This window comes from Narcine bancroftii, chromosome 2, assembly GCF_036971445.1.
Source record: "Narcine bancroftii isolate sNarBan1 chromosome 2, sNarBan1.hap1, whole genome shotgun sequence".
Classification (NCBI taxonomy): Eukaryota; Metazoa; Chordata; class Chondrichthyes; order Torpediniformes; family Narcinidae; genus Narcine; species Narcine bancroftii.
The window spans coordinates 251,131,300-251,150,338 of record NC_091470.1 but is presented as its reverse complement, the minus strand read 5'-3'; the positions used below and the strand labels follow the sequence as shown (position 1 = coordinate 251,150,338).

General features: G+C 40.3%; 1 protein-coding gene across 5 annotated transcripts in view; it reads right to left on the bottom strand.

Annotated features, from left to right (window-relative positions):
- Positions 1 to 19,039, bottom strand: part of nfatc1 (nuclear factor of activated T cells 1) — a 258,894-nt gene that overhangs the window by 165,521 nt on the left and 74,334 nt on the right. For all 5 annotated transcript variants that reach the window (XM_069920819.1, XM_069920818.1, XM_069920820.1 and 2 more), the window contains exons 4-6: positions 15,714 to 15,916; positions 13,749 to 13,921; positions 6,345 to 6,485 (exon numbers count right to left, since the gene is read on the bottom strand). In XM_069920819.1, coding sequence (XP_069776920.1) covers positions 6,345 to 6,485; positions 13,749 to 13,921; positions 15,714 to 15,916 — 517 coding nt within the window. The remainder of the gene's footprint in view (positions 1 to 6,344; positions 6,486 to 13,748; positions 13,922 to 15,713; positions 15,917 to 19,039) is intronic.

Here is a 19,039-nt window from a genome sequence, read left to right as displayed (position 1 = left end):
AGACAGTCCTGCTGGCCTTGCGGTCAAAGGGCCTCCCAGTCTCCCATTGGCAAGAGGTTCTCCTGGAGGCCCTCCACTCTATTAGGTTCCTGTTGTGCACCGTCACTAATGCTACACCACACGAAAGTATGTGTTCCTTCTCCAGGAAACCTGCAACAGGGACCACACTACTGGAATGGCTGACGTCCCTGTGGCCCATCCTGCTTCAGAGGCATGTGAGGACCATGAGTCTGACCCATTGGTTGAAAGTGTCCATGATCTCCATGCCAACCCCCAATATGCCTATGTGGCCTATCCAGATGGACACGAGGACACTGTTTCCATCAGGGACTTTGTTCCCTCAGGAGCCCTGGAGACCACTGCTAATCACCTCATACCTTCCTCACCATTGAATGCACAGGATGCACCCGACCTCTGGTATCCTGCCTCTGTCCCGAGGGAGGGTACACCAGACATGGCACCCACCCACTAGCACAATACTGATGGATACGAACAGGTGCCAAGACCGTCCAGGACTCCGCTGCTGCCCTGCAGCTGCCCTGCAGTGAATGACCAGACCATCTGATGGGCTGAACTAATGACTTATAAATTGTAAACATGTAACTTTGTAAGTTCCATTTCACCCCACGGGATTCATTTGAAAAACAAGAGTGAATGTAGTAAACCACTATAATGTATAATTATCTGAATCAAGCATGCCTATTGGCCAGTTGTACCTGTGGCCCCTTCCGACAGGATCCTGTATAAAGGTGGCTGTTCCACAGCTCCCTGCAACTCAGTGCAGGACAGCCAAACAGTAAGGATATGCTATGTTCTCAAGTGAATTAAAGCCTATTGATTTCTCCACAATAGTCTCCTGAGTGAACCACAATTATAGTAAACAGTAATGCAAGTCAGTGCAAGCTGGTCAAAGAACACTTTTGAACTTCATATGACCTTTAAGCTCTACTAAAAATTTAAAAGAAGGTTATTGAATATAATAGGGCTGGCAAGAGAACAACTCTGAAATCCAAAAAAAACTTCTACATTGTGCCCATATTCTCAAACTATGTTTAATTATCAGGTTATCAGTTAATTTATATAAAGAAGAAGATAAGGAAGACCCTAGAATTGCCAACAAGGATGCATTCTTAACAAAATTAAGTTCCATTTCTACCCATGTGGGGCAGTCAATATTAAATATTAAATTGTAGCAAAAGGATCAAGTTACATATATTAACCACCCAGTAATAAAATCTAAAATTAGGAAACACCAAACCTCTGATCATTTAACAGGTTTATTTTTGGAGCCTTTTTTAAACAAGAGAACAGCATGAGCTATCCTCCAATCCTCTGGAACCACACCCATGGCTAAGGACATTTTAAATGTTTCTGCCAGAGCCCCTATAATTTCTACACTAGCCTCCCTCAAAGTCCGAGGGAATATCTTGTCAGGCCCTGGAAATTTATCCACCCTTATTTGCTTTCAGACAGCAAGCACCTCCTCCTCTTTATCTGTATAGGTCCCATGATCTCACTACTTGTTTTTCTTTTTTTTCCCCATGACTCTGTGCTAATTTCCTGATGAAAAAAAACACAATCAAGATCTCCCCCGTCTCTTTTGGCTCCTTACAAGGCTGACCACTCTGACCTCCAAGGGGACCAGTTTTGTCTTTTACTATTAATATACCTGTAGAAATCCTATGGATTTTCTTTCACATTTTCTGCCAAAGAATCCTCATGTCTTCTTTAGCCTTCCTGATTTCTTACATGATATTTTTCTTGCATTTTTTATACTCCTTCAATACCTCATTGGCTCCATGTTGCCTATACCTGCTATACACCTCTCTTCTTCCAAACTAGAGCAATTTGATTGGCTGGAGAGCTATACAGTTCTTTTCCATGCAAGTAAATCCTATGTGGAGAGAAGACGACTAAAAAGGATCTTTAGTTTTCACTAAATGCATAGGTTTGCAGGTATCTATAGACTAGCAAGTGCTATTTCTTCACCACTCACTTAGAATTCTGGGGTAAATTTTGGCCTTGAAGTCCTATATGATATTAATACACAGAGCTTTTATAGACAACTTGCAAGGATCACAGTGGTGTAGGCAAAGCAAAGCAGTTACCATAATCACAAGCTGAAGCTGAAGAAGAACATTAAAAGCCAACACTGCTGAAGATTTAAGTTAAGGCTATTAAATACAGAATAAAACCAAATATAGTTTTAACAAATTTACAGCAACTTAACAACAATGAGGACATTTGTGTACTATTTGAAGTTCCTGAGGAAGACTAGACTTCTGCATTAGAGTGGAAAAAGATAAATCATTCAAAGTCAATAGTACTTCATTTTCACAGGAGCAAGTGTTGTTAGGCATCAGACAGATGAGGCAGACAATTTCTCACAATGTCTGGAGAGGCATGAGGAAAATCTCAACTCCCACACACTGGGATAACCTCCAAGAGGGAAGCCTCAGACAATTACATTACCCTCTCTGAGTAAACATGTTTTGCAGGTTTATATTGTTGAATTTTTTTTAAAAAAGAGGAATGGAAAATAAAAATGTAAAGAGATCTTTTTTTTTTCCTCAATATTTGACTTATAAGGTTAATGCAACCCTAAAGGCACCTTTGCATATTAAAATATACTTTTTGTATAGAAGGCAATAATCCTGTACAAAAGGAAAATAATGTATTTTAATTTAATGCCATCTCCTTTGCACTATAAAGCATGTACTGAAGTAAAGAAGTTGGCAATTGTCCAACCGTTATCTGTTTGATAGTGAGCATTGAGAGAAAGTTTGAATGCATTCTAAACTTGTAAACATCAAATCACTTTGGGAGGAAAAGGAGAACAAATTGTACTAACCATGACATGGAAACTTTGAGCACACCCTTCATCCGAAGGATTTTGCTGTAATTGCATTTTTAATAAATACTTTGGAATTCACTTTGAGTTGCTAACTCTCAGAATATAAATTCCTGAAGATTTCATCAGATAACCAACCATTTCCAACTGCTCCACACTCAGATTCACACCATTGGATCCGAGGCATGTCAATCCTCAGAGCCTCTGTCCTCTGAAAATTATTGGTAAGCAAACAGGCATCTTCCTACCTGACCGGATGGTGTTTGTTTTTCAGTCTTTTAATCTTCAATATTGCCATAATTGATAAACCAAAAGAAGCCAAATAGAATAGGGGCCGTAGGTTTAGCATAGCTCTTACCGCAATGCTATTACAGCACCAGTAATTCGGGTTCAAATCCGGTGCTGTCTGTAAGGAGTTTGTAAGTTCGCCTCTTGTCTGTGTGCTCTAGATTCCCCCCCACCATTCAAAACATACTGGGGGTATGTAATTGAGCAGCACTGGCTTGTGGACCTAAAGGGTCTGTTCCCATGATCTAAGTTTAAATTAAAAATTAAAATTAAAATAGAATGGACATTCAACCCATGGTACAACATCTAAATGTGAACAGCAGGAACTTATCCACTTTCGACTCCAGTTCCATTGTGCTGCAACTGAATTTTGGAGACTTAAATGCATTACTAATTGTGCATTTAACGTTTTCAATGGAGGATTAAATTCCCTCCTTTTTTTTTGTCCATGCGCACTGCTATATTTGTCCAGAAACTCCCAAACTGATGCCTTACAGAAATATTCAATTTCAGAAGTGTTAAAAACTCTGATTCTACCTGCATTTGCAATAGCTTTATTGCTATCAGGTTATTGTATTGGGAATTAGCATTCATTGCTTAGTCTGTGCTTGGAAGATCTGTCATCATCTGGATGGGCCTTGCTAAGAAAACATCTGTTCCAAAGCACCCAATTTTCAGTGGATTAAGTATCCAGACTTAATGAGAGAAAGGCCAGAGAGTGATTTCATGCATGCTCCTATCTAATATTTTGACCTTGCTGAAGCATTTACCAGAAGCACTAACTGATGTTGCCTCAAAATTGGCATTGGTCCAATCAATGCAGACTGAAAAATTAGCATCCACAGGGAAATACCCTTTGCTCTGACTCAATGTAGAAAAACAATCTCCCATTCCCCCCACAACACACACATATTAATTGACATTAACTAGATTTTATCCAAAAAATATCCCTGTAAAGAAGCCTAGACGAGGACGCTCGTCAGACATAACGTCAAGCTCCACCAAAAGGCTGTGAAGTGGCTGTGCACATTGATGCTTAGTTGATGGATCCCAATTCCACAGGTTTCCACAGGCAGCTGTGGAATTTACAAATGGTGCCAACATCAGGGAAACCCTCCAAAATAATAACTTTAAAAGAGGATCCTCCCATTCAGGTCATTCACATGACTCATAAATTCTAACACTGCCACTGTGAGGGAATATATATTTGAAAGATAGCCATAAAATATGAAGTTTCTTCACAAAATATGCTTGCAGACTTCAAACAACAGAAAAATGTCTTTGCTATGAGAAACTTTTTTCCTCGTTCAAACTCAATCACCATTGTAATCAGAACTGACCAGTTCAAGCCACGATAAGATTAACCCCTGATGGAATTTGTTGATATCAAATATACTTTATTTTTCTAGTCTTGCTATCTGCTCATGGCTGGTGGTTTTGTCAGGTGTCTATCATTGATAATGCTACAGGTGGTGCTGAGTGAGATTAAAATGGGCTCATTTAACGTTTGTATTGTTCATTGCAAGGAGTATTTTGAAGAATCTTTCTCAGGAAAGCTGGAGTGTTCTGTGATAGCATTGGCCAGGTGGAATATTAAAATCACAATCCTCTGTCCATCATCAAGGAAAGTGCATTAGGCCAGATTCCAGAACAATAGAAAACTATCCAGGCTGTGGGGGAAAAAAAAATCCCTCCAAAATAGACTTACTCTCAAGAGGCAGGATTACCAAAAGTTGACATTAAAAAAAAGACATACCTTTGTCCTTTTGCAGAAAAATAACATTGCTTTGGTGGTGTTACCTTTGGCTCAATGACAGAGCTCCCATCAGAAATGATGGGTTCAAGCCTCACACAAAGCACAGGCATGTCACCATGACATTGAAGGTATATTGTTGGACATACTGTCTTTGTGAAGAGCACGGAACCAAAACTTTCTTTGTTTGCAGGATAGTTCAATCTCATGGTAATGTTGGACAGAGAAGGATTTCCCCGGTCTTCCAGACCATTATTTATCCATCAACACAACAACACTCAATCAAGTGATAGAGCCGATTATTTCACTGCAGTCTGAAGAAACATCTGTGCTCTTGTATTATAACAATAGCTACACCTCAAAGGAGACACCAGATTGCACATGGAAAACAAACTTCTGGAGGAACTCCAATCGTCCAACAGCATCAATGAAAGCAAAAGGTTGGTTGGTATTTCAGGCTGAGACCTTGCATCAGGGCACATACTTTCTGATCTGCTGAGTTTCACCAGAAGTCTGGATTTTGAGCTACACTGCAAAGGTATTTCCTTGGCGATGAGGTCATTGTGATGCCCTGAAGTTAGTAAAGATGTCATATAAATCAACTTCTGACTATGCACTTGTGCATAATTATGGAAAATAAAGTTTCCAAAACCAGCACTTTGCAGACATGTAATATCAATTTTTAAGTCCTTATCAAAGTACATACTTTTCAGGTAAAAAATATTTGCTGACAGCAAGAATCAATCTTTAAACAAATGTACAACAGCAATCTAGTTTAAATGGCCTTGTGTTTTATTCATGACTACAGAAACCTACAAATCCTAAATGGATACTTAAAGTAAATGCCATTCATAGATAACACAAATAGCAGCTGTGTACATAGACTTTCCTGGTCATTTCTGTCAATGTATCTTTGGCCTTAATCAGCTACATAAAACCTTACACCATGATTAGATCTTATAGTTCTTGAGGAATATTTGTGCATAGTTATATTATCTGTGTAGACAAGTGAATGTTTCTTATGATATTTTACTTAAACAACTTTTGACTTGTCCTTGGATTGGTAATGTTAAAAACACAATATGCAAAGCATTCTCCACTGTCACGTCAACACCAATCAAATCAATGGAACTGAATTTCAGAAGAGAAGTTCAATTCCCAAGTGCTAACTGTTCAGCACTACTGATACAAGAATGAATTGCTCCATTATAAAGAATGAACTTGTGTCCAATTTAGCAAAAAATATGGCTAAGAACCAAGCAATATTGCTCAGTCAAAATATTCAAACAAATTAAAGCACGAATATTGTTACGTGGCTGTAATGTGTTAATTGGCATAAATAATGAGAGAAACAAGGACAAAATTAGCTCAAAGTTCAATGAAAGGGAGAGCACACATCAATATTTACATCTTTCTGTAAGGACAGGAGATGTCAAGCATCTATCAACATACCTGCAGCTTTTTCCACAAAAATGACCTTTGACTCTGCAAGAAAGTTGTGGCCATTTAAAATCATCAACTTTCCACCAGTCACAGGAAACCTGTCAATGCTTTGCTTTTCTATTAGCGGCAACTCCTGGGCAGATCTTTGGGCTGAAAGCAAAGAAACACATGAGCAATAATAGATACAGGCTAATAAACATCCTGATGACCAGTTGCATGCTGGATAAATTTATTTATTTCATCCATTTTCAGCATTTATCACCCATGCCCATTGCCAGTGGAAAGGTAGTGATGAGCTGTCATCTTGAAGCATTGCAGTTTTCTGGTGAATGTACTCACGCAATGTTTCCCCCATTTCATTTTTACCCATTTTCTACCCACACCCCACTTTCTGGTTTCCTCCTGTCCTGTCCACTCACATTTCAGCTGCAGGACTCCCCCACTCTTCAAACCTGGTCCAATTTGTCCACCTCTCCCCTAGCTATTTCTCTTTATCATCATCATCACCTCTATATATTAGATTCCAATACTTGTAACCTTTGGGTTCAACTCATCTCCTGCCAATTTCACCCTATCTGACTAGTCTTCCACAAACTGAGTCCTTTTTTTCCCTCTTGCCTCTCTCTCCTTTGTCTGGCACCTGCCAATCAACACCTCCCCATCTGATTGCCATCCTTCACCCTTCCTGGTTTTCTAATCCCCTACTGACTCTGTCCTACCACTGTCTCCTCATTACATTGCTTATCTTCACTCTCTGCACTCTCAGTCTTGATGAAGGGCTCCGACACAAAACATCAACTATTCTTTTTCTCCCATTGATGTTGCTCGAACTGCTGAGTCCTCCCAGCTCCCCTGGTGCTCTGGATGGGAAGTTCCAGGATTTAGACCCAGTGATAAATTTCAGGATAATGTGTTAGTGTGGGCATGAAATGGAACGCTGTAGTGTCCCATGCCCTGATTGCCTATGTGCTACTTGCTAGGAGAGATAATGAGAGTGGAAGATGCTATTAAAATGGCCCAGATAACCAACTTTGGTGAATTTTGAAGATGGTATATATTGCAGGCATTGTGTGCCAGTGGTAGAAGGAATGCATGTTTAGAAAGGTTGATGTGATACCATTGTAGTCATCATGCAGCTGAAGTTGCAACTCTGTATTGCTTTTGATTATTCTTGACCAATATGGACTGCATGTTGACTTGAAGCTAAATGTGATTTTAAACTTGGAGATAGACATTTAAATTACAACAATATAAATCACAAAATGTTGCATTTTGTGTTAACAATCTGGTCCAGAAAATGAATGTAAAGTGCTGCATTATCACTTTATAATAGAACTCCAGCCTTTAATTTAGACAAATATTTGCTAATATTGAAAAATATTCCCTAAATGTTTCAAATTATTGAACAGTTGAGAATGGAAAGAGCTTGCATATCAAAAACATTTTTAATAGGCATTTATAAATCTTTTGTAGTGGCTCTCAAGCCAACGATACAAAATTGACTTGAATCAAATGATTAAAGACCTTCCTTCTACAACTGAAAACTTTCCTGGCAAAAGTGCACACCATTAGGAGGCTGCTGCTATTGTAAGAGAATGCCTAAAATCAAAAACAGAAGCACAGAAATATTCAACGTTTTATTAATTAGCATCTCATCCGCTCCAAGATTTGGTTCATTGAATTGAAACTGAGATAAATATTCTGCACTGCTCTCCTACCATAATTCTATAGAGATTTTGCAAACTGTTCATGAGGTCTCAGCTCAACTTGAGTAATCTTGTACACTTAATCACATCAACATGACCAACTGTAGATTAGATTTCTACAGGTAATATTTCATGTAGTGCATAACTTATAATAAAGTCTCCTGCAGAACTGGTGGGTAGAATTTGTGCTGCTCAAGAATTTGATTGAATTTCGATGAGTAGAAGCATCTGTATCATGTAAAATGATGTGTTATTTAAGAGAAAGAGAGAAACAGCACTGATTAGAGATGTGGTTTACTTTACTTGTGATTTTACCCGCATTACAGATGGTGGGTGGAGTGGGGTGTTGCCTAGTAGATCCAAGAACAAGAGTGTAAAATATCACAGGGTCAACTGTACCAGATGTTGAAGTGTCGTACCAACAGCACAAGGGAACGAGCTAAACTTGGAATCGATGAATGGTAATAGTTAATACCAGAGACCACCCACAAAGCATATGTAACTGCATCCAGTTAACCTCACTACATCCACTTCTAAACACTGCCATCCTGCTTAATGTTAGCCAAATTTATGTATAACCGACTTAAAATGAAAATGGATCATAGAATCCTGTAAATTATCACAGTTACACCATCCACTTATCATGTCCCTGTGATTAAAAAAAATACAAATGATAGTCCCATTTGGTCCAAGGCTCTATAGGTTATAGGTCAGTTTTATATATAAAGTCATAAAAATGCTGGCGGAACTCAGCAGATCTCACGGTGTCCATATAACCAACTTCTCAGGCCTGAGCCCTTCCTCAAGGTGTATGTAATGTTTTCTGCCTCAACCATTCTTTCAGTCAATGAGTTCCAGTCTTCCACTCATTCCACTCTTCAACACTTCTCTAACCCTTCTATAAATGATCTCCTGGTCATTTAGAGAAATAAATTATTTCTACTCTCCCTAACTAGGCCTCTTGCTATTTGCTACATCTCTGATGATTTCAATACCCATGCTTCAACAGTAAGACAATTGAATGGAGAAAAAAAATCTAAAAGCTGCAGATGCCAAGATTATAATATAAAAAGAGAAAATGCTGGAAATGCCCTGCAAATGAGTTAGCAACTGTGGAGAGAGAAAAGGACATTAACCAGAACCGGAAAAGTAAAAAGGATGTTTCAAGTTGCAGAGAAGTGGGGAATGATTGAATGGGGAAATGTATGGAATAACTGAAAGGACAGGGATAGTGTCCATAATGTCTCTACTGTTCCATTGCTTGTAGTGTTACTGAGCCACAGATATCAGTTATTTCTTTTTTTATTTATTTATGGGACATGAGTATCTTGGTCTTCGGCCAGGTTTTATTGCCTATCCCTATCTGCCCCAAGAGGGTGGTGATGAACTGTCATCGTCAACCTCTGCAGTCGGTGTGACAAGATTGCTCCCTTACACTCAGTTTTACTATTTAGCTCCAGTGATGAAGAATCAGGATAACGTGCTTTAGAAGATCTATAATGTAAGCACAATATTTCCAAATCAGGATAACGTGCTTTAGAAGATCTATAATGTGATATGTTTTTTCCATTCTTTCCACAGTTGAACTTTACTGAATAACCCTATTGGAAAAACCCTATATGGGTTACTCAAAGCCACCCACTCTCTCTACCCCACAAGGGTGGAATATATAGTATTCTATAATGGCAAAAAGGAATAATAATTAAACATCATTTTCTCTCTATCTGAACTGCCTTGATTTTGAATCAAAACTAAGGAACTAAATGGTGTTTAAATGAGTACTTTGGTGTTGTGAATATGTTTTGCTCCTATCAGTAAGATTTGGAATTACAGACACACAATTTCTGTCACTAATGTGATTTCAGAGACATATGGCAAATAAATGCACCACAGTGGTTTTGTTGGTACATGGATTCCAACAAGATGACTCTCATGCAGCCATCTGGAGGAAGTGGCGAGGTTATAATTCTCACTGCAGGCAATGAAACTGTACGTAATAAAATTTTGCAGGTGTTTTAATCCCTAACCTACAATTAGTGTGAAAAAAAAATCAAGCACAGTTATCAAACAAATGGCAGGGTAAACTTCAGTTGTTAGATTAGCAAAAGGAGAGTGAAGGATAAAATTGGTCCATTAGAGAATCAGAGTGGATAACTTTGTGTGGAGCCAAATGGCATTGGGAGGGGATATTGAACTAGTTTTTTCTTTGGTATTCACTAGGGAGAAGGATATTGAATTGTGCAGGATAAGGGATGCAAATGGGGTAATTATGGAAAATGTAGGGATCAGGAACAAGGGGGTATTGGATCTTTTGAAGCATATAAAGGTGGATAAGTCTCTGGGATCCGATGGGATTTTCCTCAGGACTTTGAGGGAAGTCAGGAAAGAAATAGCGGAGGCTCTGACAGTGATTTTTCAAAAGACATTACAGAGGGTGCCTGCCACATTGACCACCGCCAGTGGGCTGATAACGCCTCAAACCGTGCATCTTGGCGCCTCACAGTTTGGCGGGCAGCAACCTCCTTTGAAGAAGACCGCAGAGCCCACCTCACTGACAAAAGGCAAAGGAAGAAAAACCCAACACCCAACCCCAACCAACCAATTTTCCCCTGCAACCGCTGCCTGTCCCGCATCGGACTTGTCAGCCACAAACGAGCCTGCAGCTGACGTGGACTTTTTACCCCCTCCATAAATCTTCGTCCGCGAAGCCAAGCCAAAGAACAGAGGGGCATAGTGCAGAAGGATTGGTGTATCGCACACGTGGTTCCTTTGTTTAAAAAGGGTTCAAGGTGTAAGCCTGGCAATTATAGGCCTGTAAGTTTGACGTTGGTGGTTGGTAAGCTAATGGAAAGTATTCTTAGAGATAATATGTAAAAGTATCTAGGGCGACATGGTCTGATCAGGAACACTCAATATGAGTTTGTGCATGGAAGGTCATGTTTGACAAATTTTGTTGAATTATTTGAGGAGATGACTAGGAATGTTGATGAGGGTAGGGCAGTAGATATTGTCTATGTGGATTTCAGTAAGGCCTTCAATAAGGTTCTGCATGTAAGGTTGGTAAGGAGGTTCAGGCGCTAGGTATTAATTTTGAGATAATCAAATAGGTTCAACAGTGCCTAGAAGGTAGATGCCAGAGAGTTCATGGTGGTTAACTGTCTGTCAGGATGGAGGCCAGTAACAAGTGGTGCGCCTCAGGGATCGGTATTGGGTCCCTTGTTATTTGTCGTTTACATTAATTATTTGGATGATGGGGTGGTAAACTGGATTAGTAAATATGCAGATGATACAAAGTAGGTGGAGTTGCAGATAGTGAAGATTTGCAGAGATTGCAGAAGGATTTGGACTGTTTAGAAGAGTGGGCTGAAAGATGGCAGATGGAGTTTAATATCGATACGTGTGAAGTGCTTCATTTTGGAAAAAAATAATCAAAACAGGACATACGCAGTGAAGGAGAGGGCAGTGAAGAATGCAGAAGAACAAAGATCTAGGAATAGCCGTTCATCGTTCTTTGAAGGTGGAATCTCATGTGGATAGAGTGTTGAAGAAAGCTTTTGGTATGTTTGCCTTTAGGAGTTTGGAACTGAGATTGAGACTATTCAAGCCATTGGTGAGGCCAAATTTGGAATACTGTGTATAGTTTTGGTCACCAAATTATAGGACGGATATAAATAAGGTAGAGAGGGTGCAGAGAAGATTTACTAAAATGTTGTCTGGATTTCAGAATCTAGATTATAAATAAAGATTGAATAGATTAAGTCTTTATTCTTTGGAGGGTAGAAGGTTGAGGGGGGATTTAATAGAGATATTTAAAATTATGAGGGGGATAGACAGATTAGACATGAATAGGTTCTTTCCCTTGAAGGTAGGTGAGATTCAAACAAGAGGTCATGAGTTAAGAGTTAGGGGACAAAAGTTTTAAAGTAACATGAGAGGGAACCTCTTCACTCAGAGAGTGATGGCTGAGTGGAATGGCCTTCCGGAAGAGGTGGTCGCAACAAAGTCAATTTTGTCATTTAAGGAAAAGTTGGAAAGGTATGTGGATGGGAGGGGAATTGAGGGTTATGGGCAAAGTGCAGGTAGGTGGGACAAGAGGAGATCACTTAGATTGGTATGGACTAGAGGAGCCAAGATGTATGTTTCCATACGGTAATTGTTATATGGTTACGCCCTTTCTCTTTCTAATACTCCTTGGAGTTCTGAACCTCAGTTCCACTATTATAAAATAGAGCTGTGCAAAACAGAGGTATATAAAATCATGAGGGGCATTGATTGGGTGGACAGTGAGAATATTTTCCCCAAGGCAAAAGTGGACATTAAGATGAAGAGGAGGAAGTTGAAGAGAAATGTGTGGGGCAAATATTTTGCACAGAAGTAAGTGGCTGGAATTAACTGCCAAAAGTAGTGATGGAAGCAGAAAAAATAGCAGCATTTAAGAGGTTTCCAGATGGACACATGAATATGAGGGGATGATGGAGGGATATCTATCAGGTACAAGTAGCAGATTTTAGTTGTTTTAGACATCATGACTGGCATGGACACATGGGGCGTAGGGCCTGTACTATTCTATATTCGATATTGTAAGTCCTAACCTCCCTCATGACGGACACATTCTTTTCACTACTGAAGGCACTGACCTGTTGCTGTAAATATTAATGTGTGAGTGTAAACATGTGTGTGTGTGTGTGTGTGTGTGTGTGTGTGTGTGTGTGTGTGTGTGTGTGTGTGTGTGTGTGTGTGTGTGTGTGTGTGCATTCATTTGTGTGCATATGCATTTCCATTTGTCTGTATTTGCATGTGTGTTCGTGAAGGTTTCCATTTGTATTTACACATATTTGCATGTGTGCAAGTGCGGCACGAGCGCAGAAGTGCTCTCACTTCTCATTGGTCTCATAAGCTTAAACAATTCTAAAAAAAATCATTCCTGTGACGTGTTGCAATATAACCCCATTGGAAAGTCTGCATGTGTCTCATTCTCCTAACGGAAAGGTAAACTCAAAGAGAGGACAAAGAGGTCAGTCAGTGCTTATACATTCCATATCTACTTCTGAGCCACAGGCATGGACCTTTAGTGGCTGAAACACCTTCATCCGACAGTCTTTCATGCTTCTTGAACCTGGGTCAGTGCAGACTTGATGCATATTGTATCAATAATTGGTTCATCCCATGAGAAGTCCAAAGGAAACTAAATACATACACATACTCACACAGCGACACACCCATGCATATACAAACACAAACAAGCTCATGCAGGCATGCACACACACAAATATATGCATACACACGCATGCATGCCAACACACCAAGCATGTATATTCAAGCAAATTCATACAGATCTATTGGTGCACGAAAACACATGATAAACTGACATAAATGCTCACACATACATTTGTATAATTTTGTACAATGTATATTACAAATAAGCAGACCAGGAATTTTACTAGCTGAGATCTAGTGGAATTTCAACAGGATTGTCTAAATCACAAGAAAAATGGCCATTCATACCACATCCCATGGAGTTGTGTTGACTTCTTTGAAAGCTCATCAACACAAATTCTTAACAGTTCCTGTCCCCTCAGACATTGCAGTAGATTTCCAAGAATTTCTGATTTACTACACTGCTTCCTAAAATTGTGATGGGTTAATCCCCACAGTTTCTCAATATTAATACTTAATTTAGCAAAACCACGAAGCAAATCATACTTACAGCACTCGATGGGGTTTGATGAAGCTTGCAGAGAGATGGTTCTACCATTGGGTTGTGGGACGTGGACACGGAAGACCAGTCTCACTCTTGTGTTTTTCCTTCCAATGTCAGTCTCACCTTTCCTCAGCTCAATATCAGAATTTCGAAGCTTCAGTATTCCAGCACAATCAATGCTGTGGGTGACAGAAAACATTTGCTGTTATCATGGCAAAGATTTTTATATCCAAACAGATTTTTTTTTCCCTTTGAGAACAAATGTGAGGGAACCCAAGATATTTTTCTCCTGCTTGTAACATTCAGATAGAGTGAGGTGTTAAAATACCGTACAGCTTTATTAATACATTAAACTGCTGTTTAACCATGTCCCAAATTCATCTTGCAATGTAAATTGTGTGCGTCACCCTAATCAAGACATATGTAATTCCTTACTGTATTTGGAGAAAACTATTGAATACCTTTGATGAGAAAGACTCCATTTATACACCAGTTTTCATTTGGATTTTCATTACCAGTAATGAAATGGAATGATGCCTTCAGATTTTCAAAAAGCATGAAATTGGGGCACAGGAGAAGACATTTTTTGAGTCTATAATGGCTCTTGATGAAACAATTCCAACTCTGCATGTCCTCTGCCCTTTCCCCAGTGCCCTTCAAACTCTTCTCGCTTATGTGCAAATCCAAATTGATTTTCAAGTCCACGATTGATTGTTTCCATCATTCTTTAAAGCTGTGAATTCCAGATCCTAATTACTCCCAGAACAAATCAAAAATTCTTGCAAAAATCTCTTTTGCCCAAGAATTTATGTCTGTAACCCCTTAACCTTGAACTATCAGCTCATGCAGACAGTAGCCTGATTTCCTCTATCATTCCTAATCTTGTACATCACTATCAAATTTGTTGTACCAAGGTTTCTCCAATCAGATCTCGTAGCTAAAATTGCTGATGCCTGGACCATTCTGAAAGTACCATGAAGAGAGCACAGTATTCTTTAGTGTTGATAAGTGGTAAAAGAATCAAGAAGGGAAGTTAATGGGCATATGAGAGAGAATAAATTATATGACTACAGAGAAGAAGGCAGGGATTGTTCTCTCGGTAGCTGGCATGAGCCCATTGGGCCAAATCACCTCTTGCCATGCTATGAAAGTAAGAGTAATTTTAACTTCCAAACTATATCTGGTTCTCAGAACAAAAATGTTTCAATTTAAGATTGATTCCATTTCAATTTCACAAAATGAGAACTGGAGGTTTTTAGCCGCTTTCAGGTGGCCAGAATACCTCGATGTAAAGCCACATATTCTACCCTAATGCAGCTGTCGGGAGGCCACTTCAAAACACAAAACCCGGCCCTGAGGAGGACTCACCAACCCTCCTCGGGGAGGTATAATCTCCACATCCAAGCAGTCTCCGAGACACCTGAAAGCAGCAGCCTAAAAGCGGCTGCTAGGGGGCAGGCTGATGTCAATCATCCAGTGACCCAACTCCCAACACCAGACAGCCCCCTCCCCGCTGCCTGACAGCCCCCCTCCCCATGCATGACAGCCCCCCACCCTGCTGCCTCACAGCCCCCCTCCCTGTTGCCCCTGCCCCCCGGCACAGGACTTTGGAGCTGGGGCATGGCCCACGCTGGCCGGCCGCCCTGGCCCCATAGTCCCACGCTGGCCGCCCCAGCCCTGACATCCCCCACTGGCCGCCCAAGCCCTGACGTCCTGCACTGGCCGCCCTGACGTCCCACACCGGCCGCCCCTGACAGTGGGTGGGACTACGGCCACATTCGACAGGAGCCAGCATTCTCTCCAAGGCTCCTCTTCCCACTGCAGACTTTTCTGGTGCCAGAACAGCGCCTTCAGCGCTGCCACCTGAATGTCGCTTCACACACACCCGCAGCCAGCTCTGGAGCCGCATTCTCCCAGCCAGTCCACCTGAAAACGGCTTTTTGATGTGGAGTGTGTTTGAAGGACACTCACTTGGCTCTCATACTGTTTTCTGGCAGCAGAGGGATCTCCAGCACCTTGGTGTTACTGATGATGCTTTCGTGGCTGGTTGTCGAAACTGTCTTGCCGGTGATTCGATGGACCTGGTAGAAGGCATGTGGTCTCAACAGGCGATCGTCTGCCGTCCCAATGAACAGCTGCAATGTGAGAGGTTCACTTTCCATATAACCATGGAGCTGGCAATAAAACAGAAAAACAATTATTCAACATCAAGCACAGAAGACCAATTATTTTTTTTTATGAAGGTCAGAACTAAGAACAGGCAAGAAAATTACTGACAGGTGCAATGCCCCATATTTGCAGCAAACAACTATGAAAGCATGTTTAATGTACTCCATATTAAAGGTAATTTCACCAGGTTCTGTTCTTTAAGGTGGTTATTCAGCTATTTTCTAAAGATCTGAAACAGGAGTTTAATGACTGCCTTTGTTATTATTTTTATAAGGTTCTGCTTTCATATTGCCTCCAATATGTGGATAAAAACATGTTACACACCTGATCTCTTGGTTATACAGCACAGAAACAAGTCCTACAGTTTAACAAGTCCAGACCAACTATCAAATATATATTTACAAATCGTACATTCATTCCATTTTTTTGCTCTCCCTGCAATCCTATCAACTCCATCCAGATTCTCAATGACTCACCTATGTATGAGGAGCGATGTACTGTGGCTAATTAACCTACTGACTCACACTCAAAGTCTGTCCCTTTTATGTTGTTAGCAAGCTTTTGAGTTAGATCTCCATTAGTGAAAAATGAGACCTTGCAGGTCAAGTGAAGTTTAATATCATCTAACTGCACAAGTATAACCCGACAAAACAATGTTCTCCAGACCTCGGTGCAAAACACGCAAACACACAACTGGACATAATACACATACAGACAAACAATACATATGCAGTATCCATATATACAAATAAATAAATACATAATGTTTCATAAATATGAGAGCCTTAAATGGTTAGTGCAAGCAGTTACTTTGGTCATTCGTCCTTCTCACTGCCTGTGGGAAAAAGTTGTTCCTCAGCCTGGTGGTGCTGGCTCTGATCCTCCTGTATCTCTTTCCTGAAGGGAGCCACTGAAGGATTCTGTGTGCAGGGTTGAAGGGGTCCTCAATGATTTTAGGTGACCTCTTCAGACAACGATCCCAAAAGATCATGTTGATGGGGAGGGAGGAAGACACCAGTTATCTTTTCTGCCACTCTTACGGTCCTGTGAATTGACCTTAGATCCATTTCTCTGCAGCAACCGTACCACACTGTGATGCAGTCAGCCAGGACGCCCTCAAGAGAGATTTTGCAGAAGCTTGACATTATAGTAGCCGCTAACCTTGCCCGTTTCAGTCTTCCCAGGAAGTGCAGTCGCTGAGGAGTGAGGAGATGTTAAGTTTCCATGTTAGGTCACTAGTTAAGTGAATCCAAGGAACTTGCTTCTCTCCCCTCTCTCCACTGCAGAGTCATTAATGTGTAGTGGAGGGTGATCATTCCTGGTCCTCCTGATCCATGGTGGCTTGGCTTAACGGTGCTTTTTAAACACATTTTTGATTTTATTCTTGTACTCACTGCTGTACAACATAGATACAGACTTGCCTGAAACACAAAGGTTTTCATTGCATCTTGACACACTCATCAATAAACAATAAATCAAATCAGTCAGAGGCCCTCAAACTTTTATTCAAATCACAGTCCTCAGTTTCAGCATTGATGAAGCAAAGGGTAAGCCCTGCAAGCAGCAACCAAAGCATCACATGAATTGACATTACTCTACTTTTTGAAACTCCTGCCCAATTTTGTGGAGCTTTCCAAGAGATTGGAGTGACTGTGGCTGCTGGATGCACCACAAAGGAGATATCCTCTGATTTTTTTTTGGTGTATGAATCTAACAGAAAGTTTGAATACTTTGGAAAACTAGTCGAAAAAACAAAATGTGAAACGTACATGCAAGAAAAGAAAAACTGATCCGAGGAAGCTTTGGGAGGGCAACAGCAAGAAAATAGAAGTGAAATTAGCAGTTATGCAAATAACATTATATGGGTCTCAATGGGAGGGAAATCTATCACCGAAAATATTTTTGGCTGAACACCCAAAACTCAAATTATTCCGGTTTGTTCAATGCAATGCACCAATGTAGATTTCAATGTGGACAAGAGGAAAGACTTTGAGATCATAAAGAAAGGTATTGTTGATTGATTTGAAAGGGAAAGAGTGCCAGCCAAAGAGTGCTGGATGGCACAGAGGTTGCAGTGTGCAGAATTTAATTCAAATGTTTGTATTTGCATAACATATTGAAATAATATATAAATTCACTGCATGTGCCAAGATCCAATCCATTGTAAAGCATGCAATATCATGTTATTTTGCCACAGTATGCTGGACATAAACTGACTCACAATCAACATCATTAAAAAAAAGATTAGTTGCCCTCTGTTTCTTTCATGAAAGCAATTCAAAAGCAGCAACTCAGTCTTTTTGAATTAAAGAATGCCCAGCAACACTTGGTCCCCAGCTCACTTATGTTGCCCCAAATTTTGAGGGTTATTGGGAGGAGGAAGTAGTTCGGAATTGTCCAGAAATGTTTCTGCAGTAGGCAACACAGTTGCAATACCTCCACTGCCAAAATGAATTTCCATGGACTTCATTGGCTGTTGGTCATGGGTTTCAAGGTACCTGTGTCTAAAGTGAGTACAAACATAGGGCAATGTAATTATGAAGTAAAAGCTTACTTTTCTCTTCAATTTCCTATCCCCAGACTGAGAGGGACCAGAAGAGTCTTGTTCAGGATGTGAAATATTTTTTTCCCAGAAGGACATGGTAAACAGCTGAGCAAATCTTTTTACTCCCACCCTCCCTGGGAAATTTTCAGGCATGTTGTCTTGTGACTTCTATTTCTGGACCAATATCTTTGGCCAGTGACCGTTCACTATAAGATATCTTGGTTTCCAGACAATAGGCATTGTGTGAAACAGAGATGCATGAGGGCTTTGACACTAACTCAAATCTGGAAATGCAGATGATTTTCACTTCATGTTAGACAGCACACACATTGCAATAGAGTGGATAAATTAGCCTGATGCAATGTAAGGGGAGTGCCTGTGTGAAGGAACTCCATGTTCCATCTAATGCAAATGCCTAAATAAGAAAGATTAAGCACTCAAAAAAAATGTTGCAAATGTAAAGGCACAAACTCTGACGGTAGTTAGCAGGAAATCAGTGGTACCTCATTCACCAGGAAATAAAGTTCTCCACAAAGATCCAGTGACTTCTGCGGCAGAGCTTGCCATTTTATGCCTCCTGTTC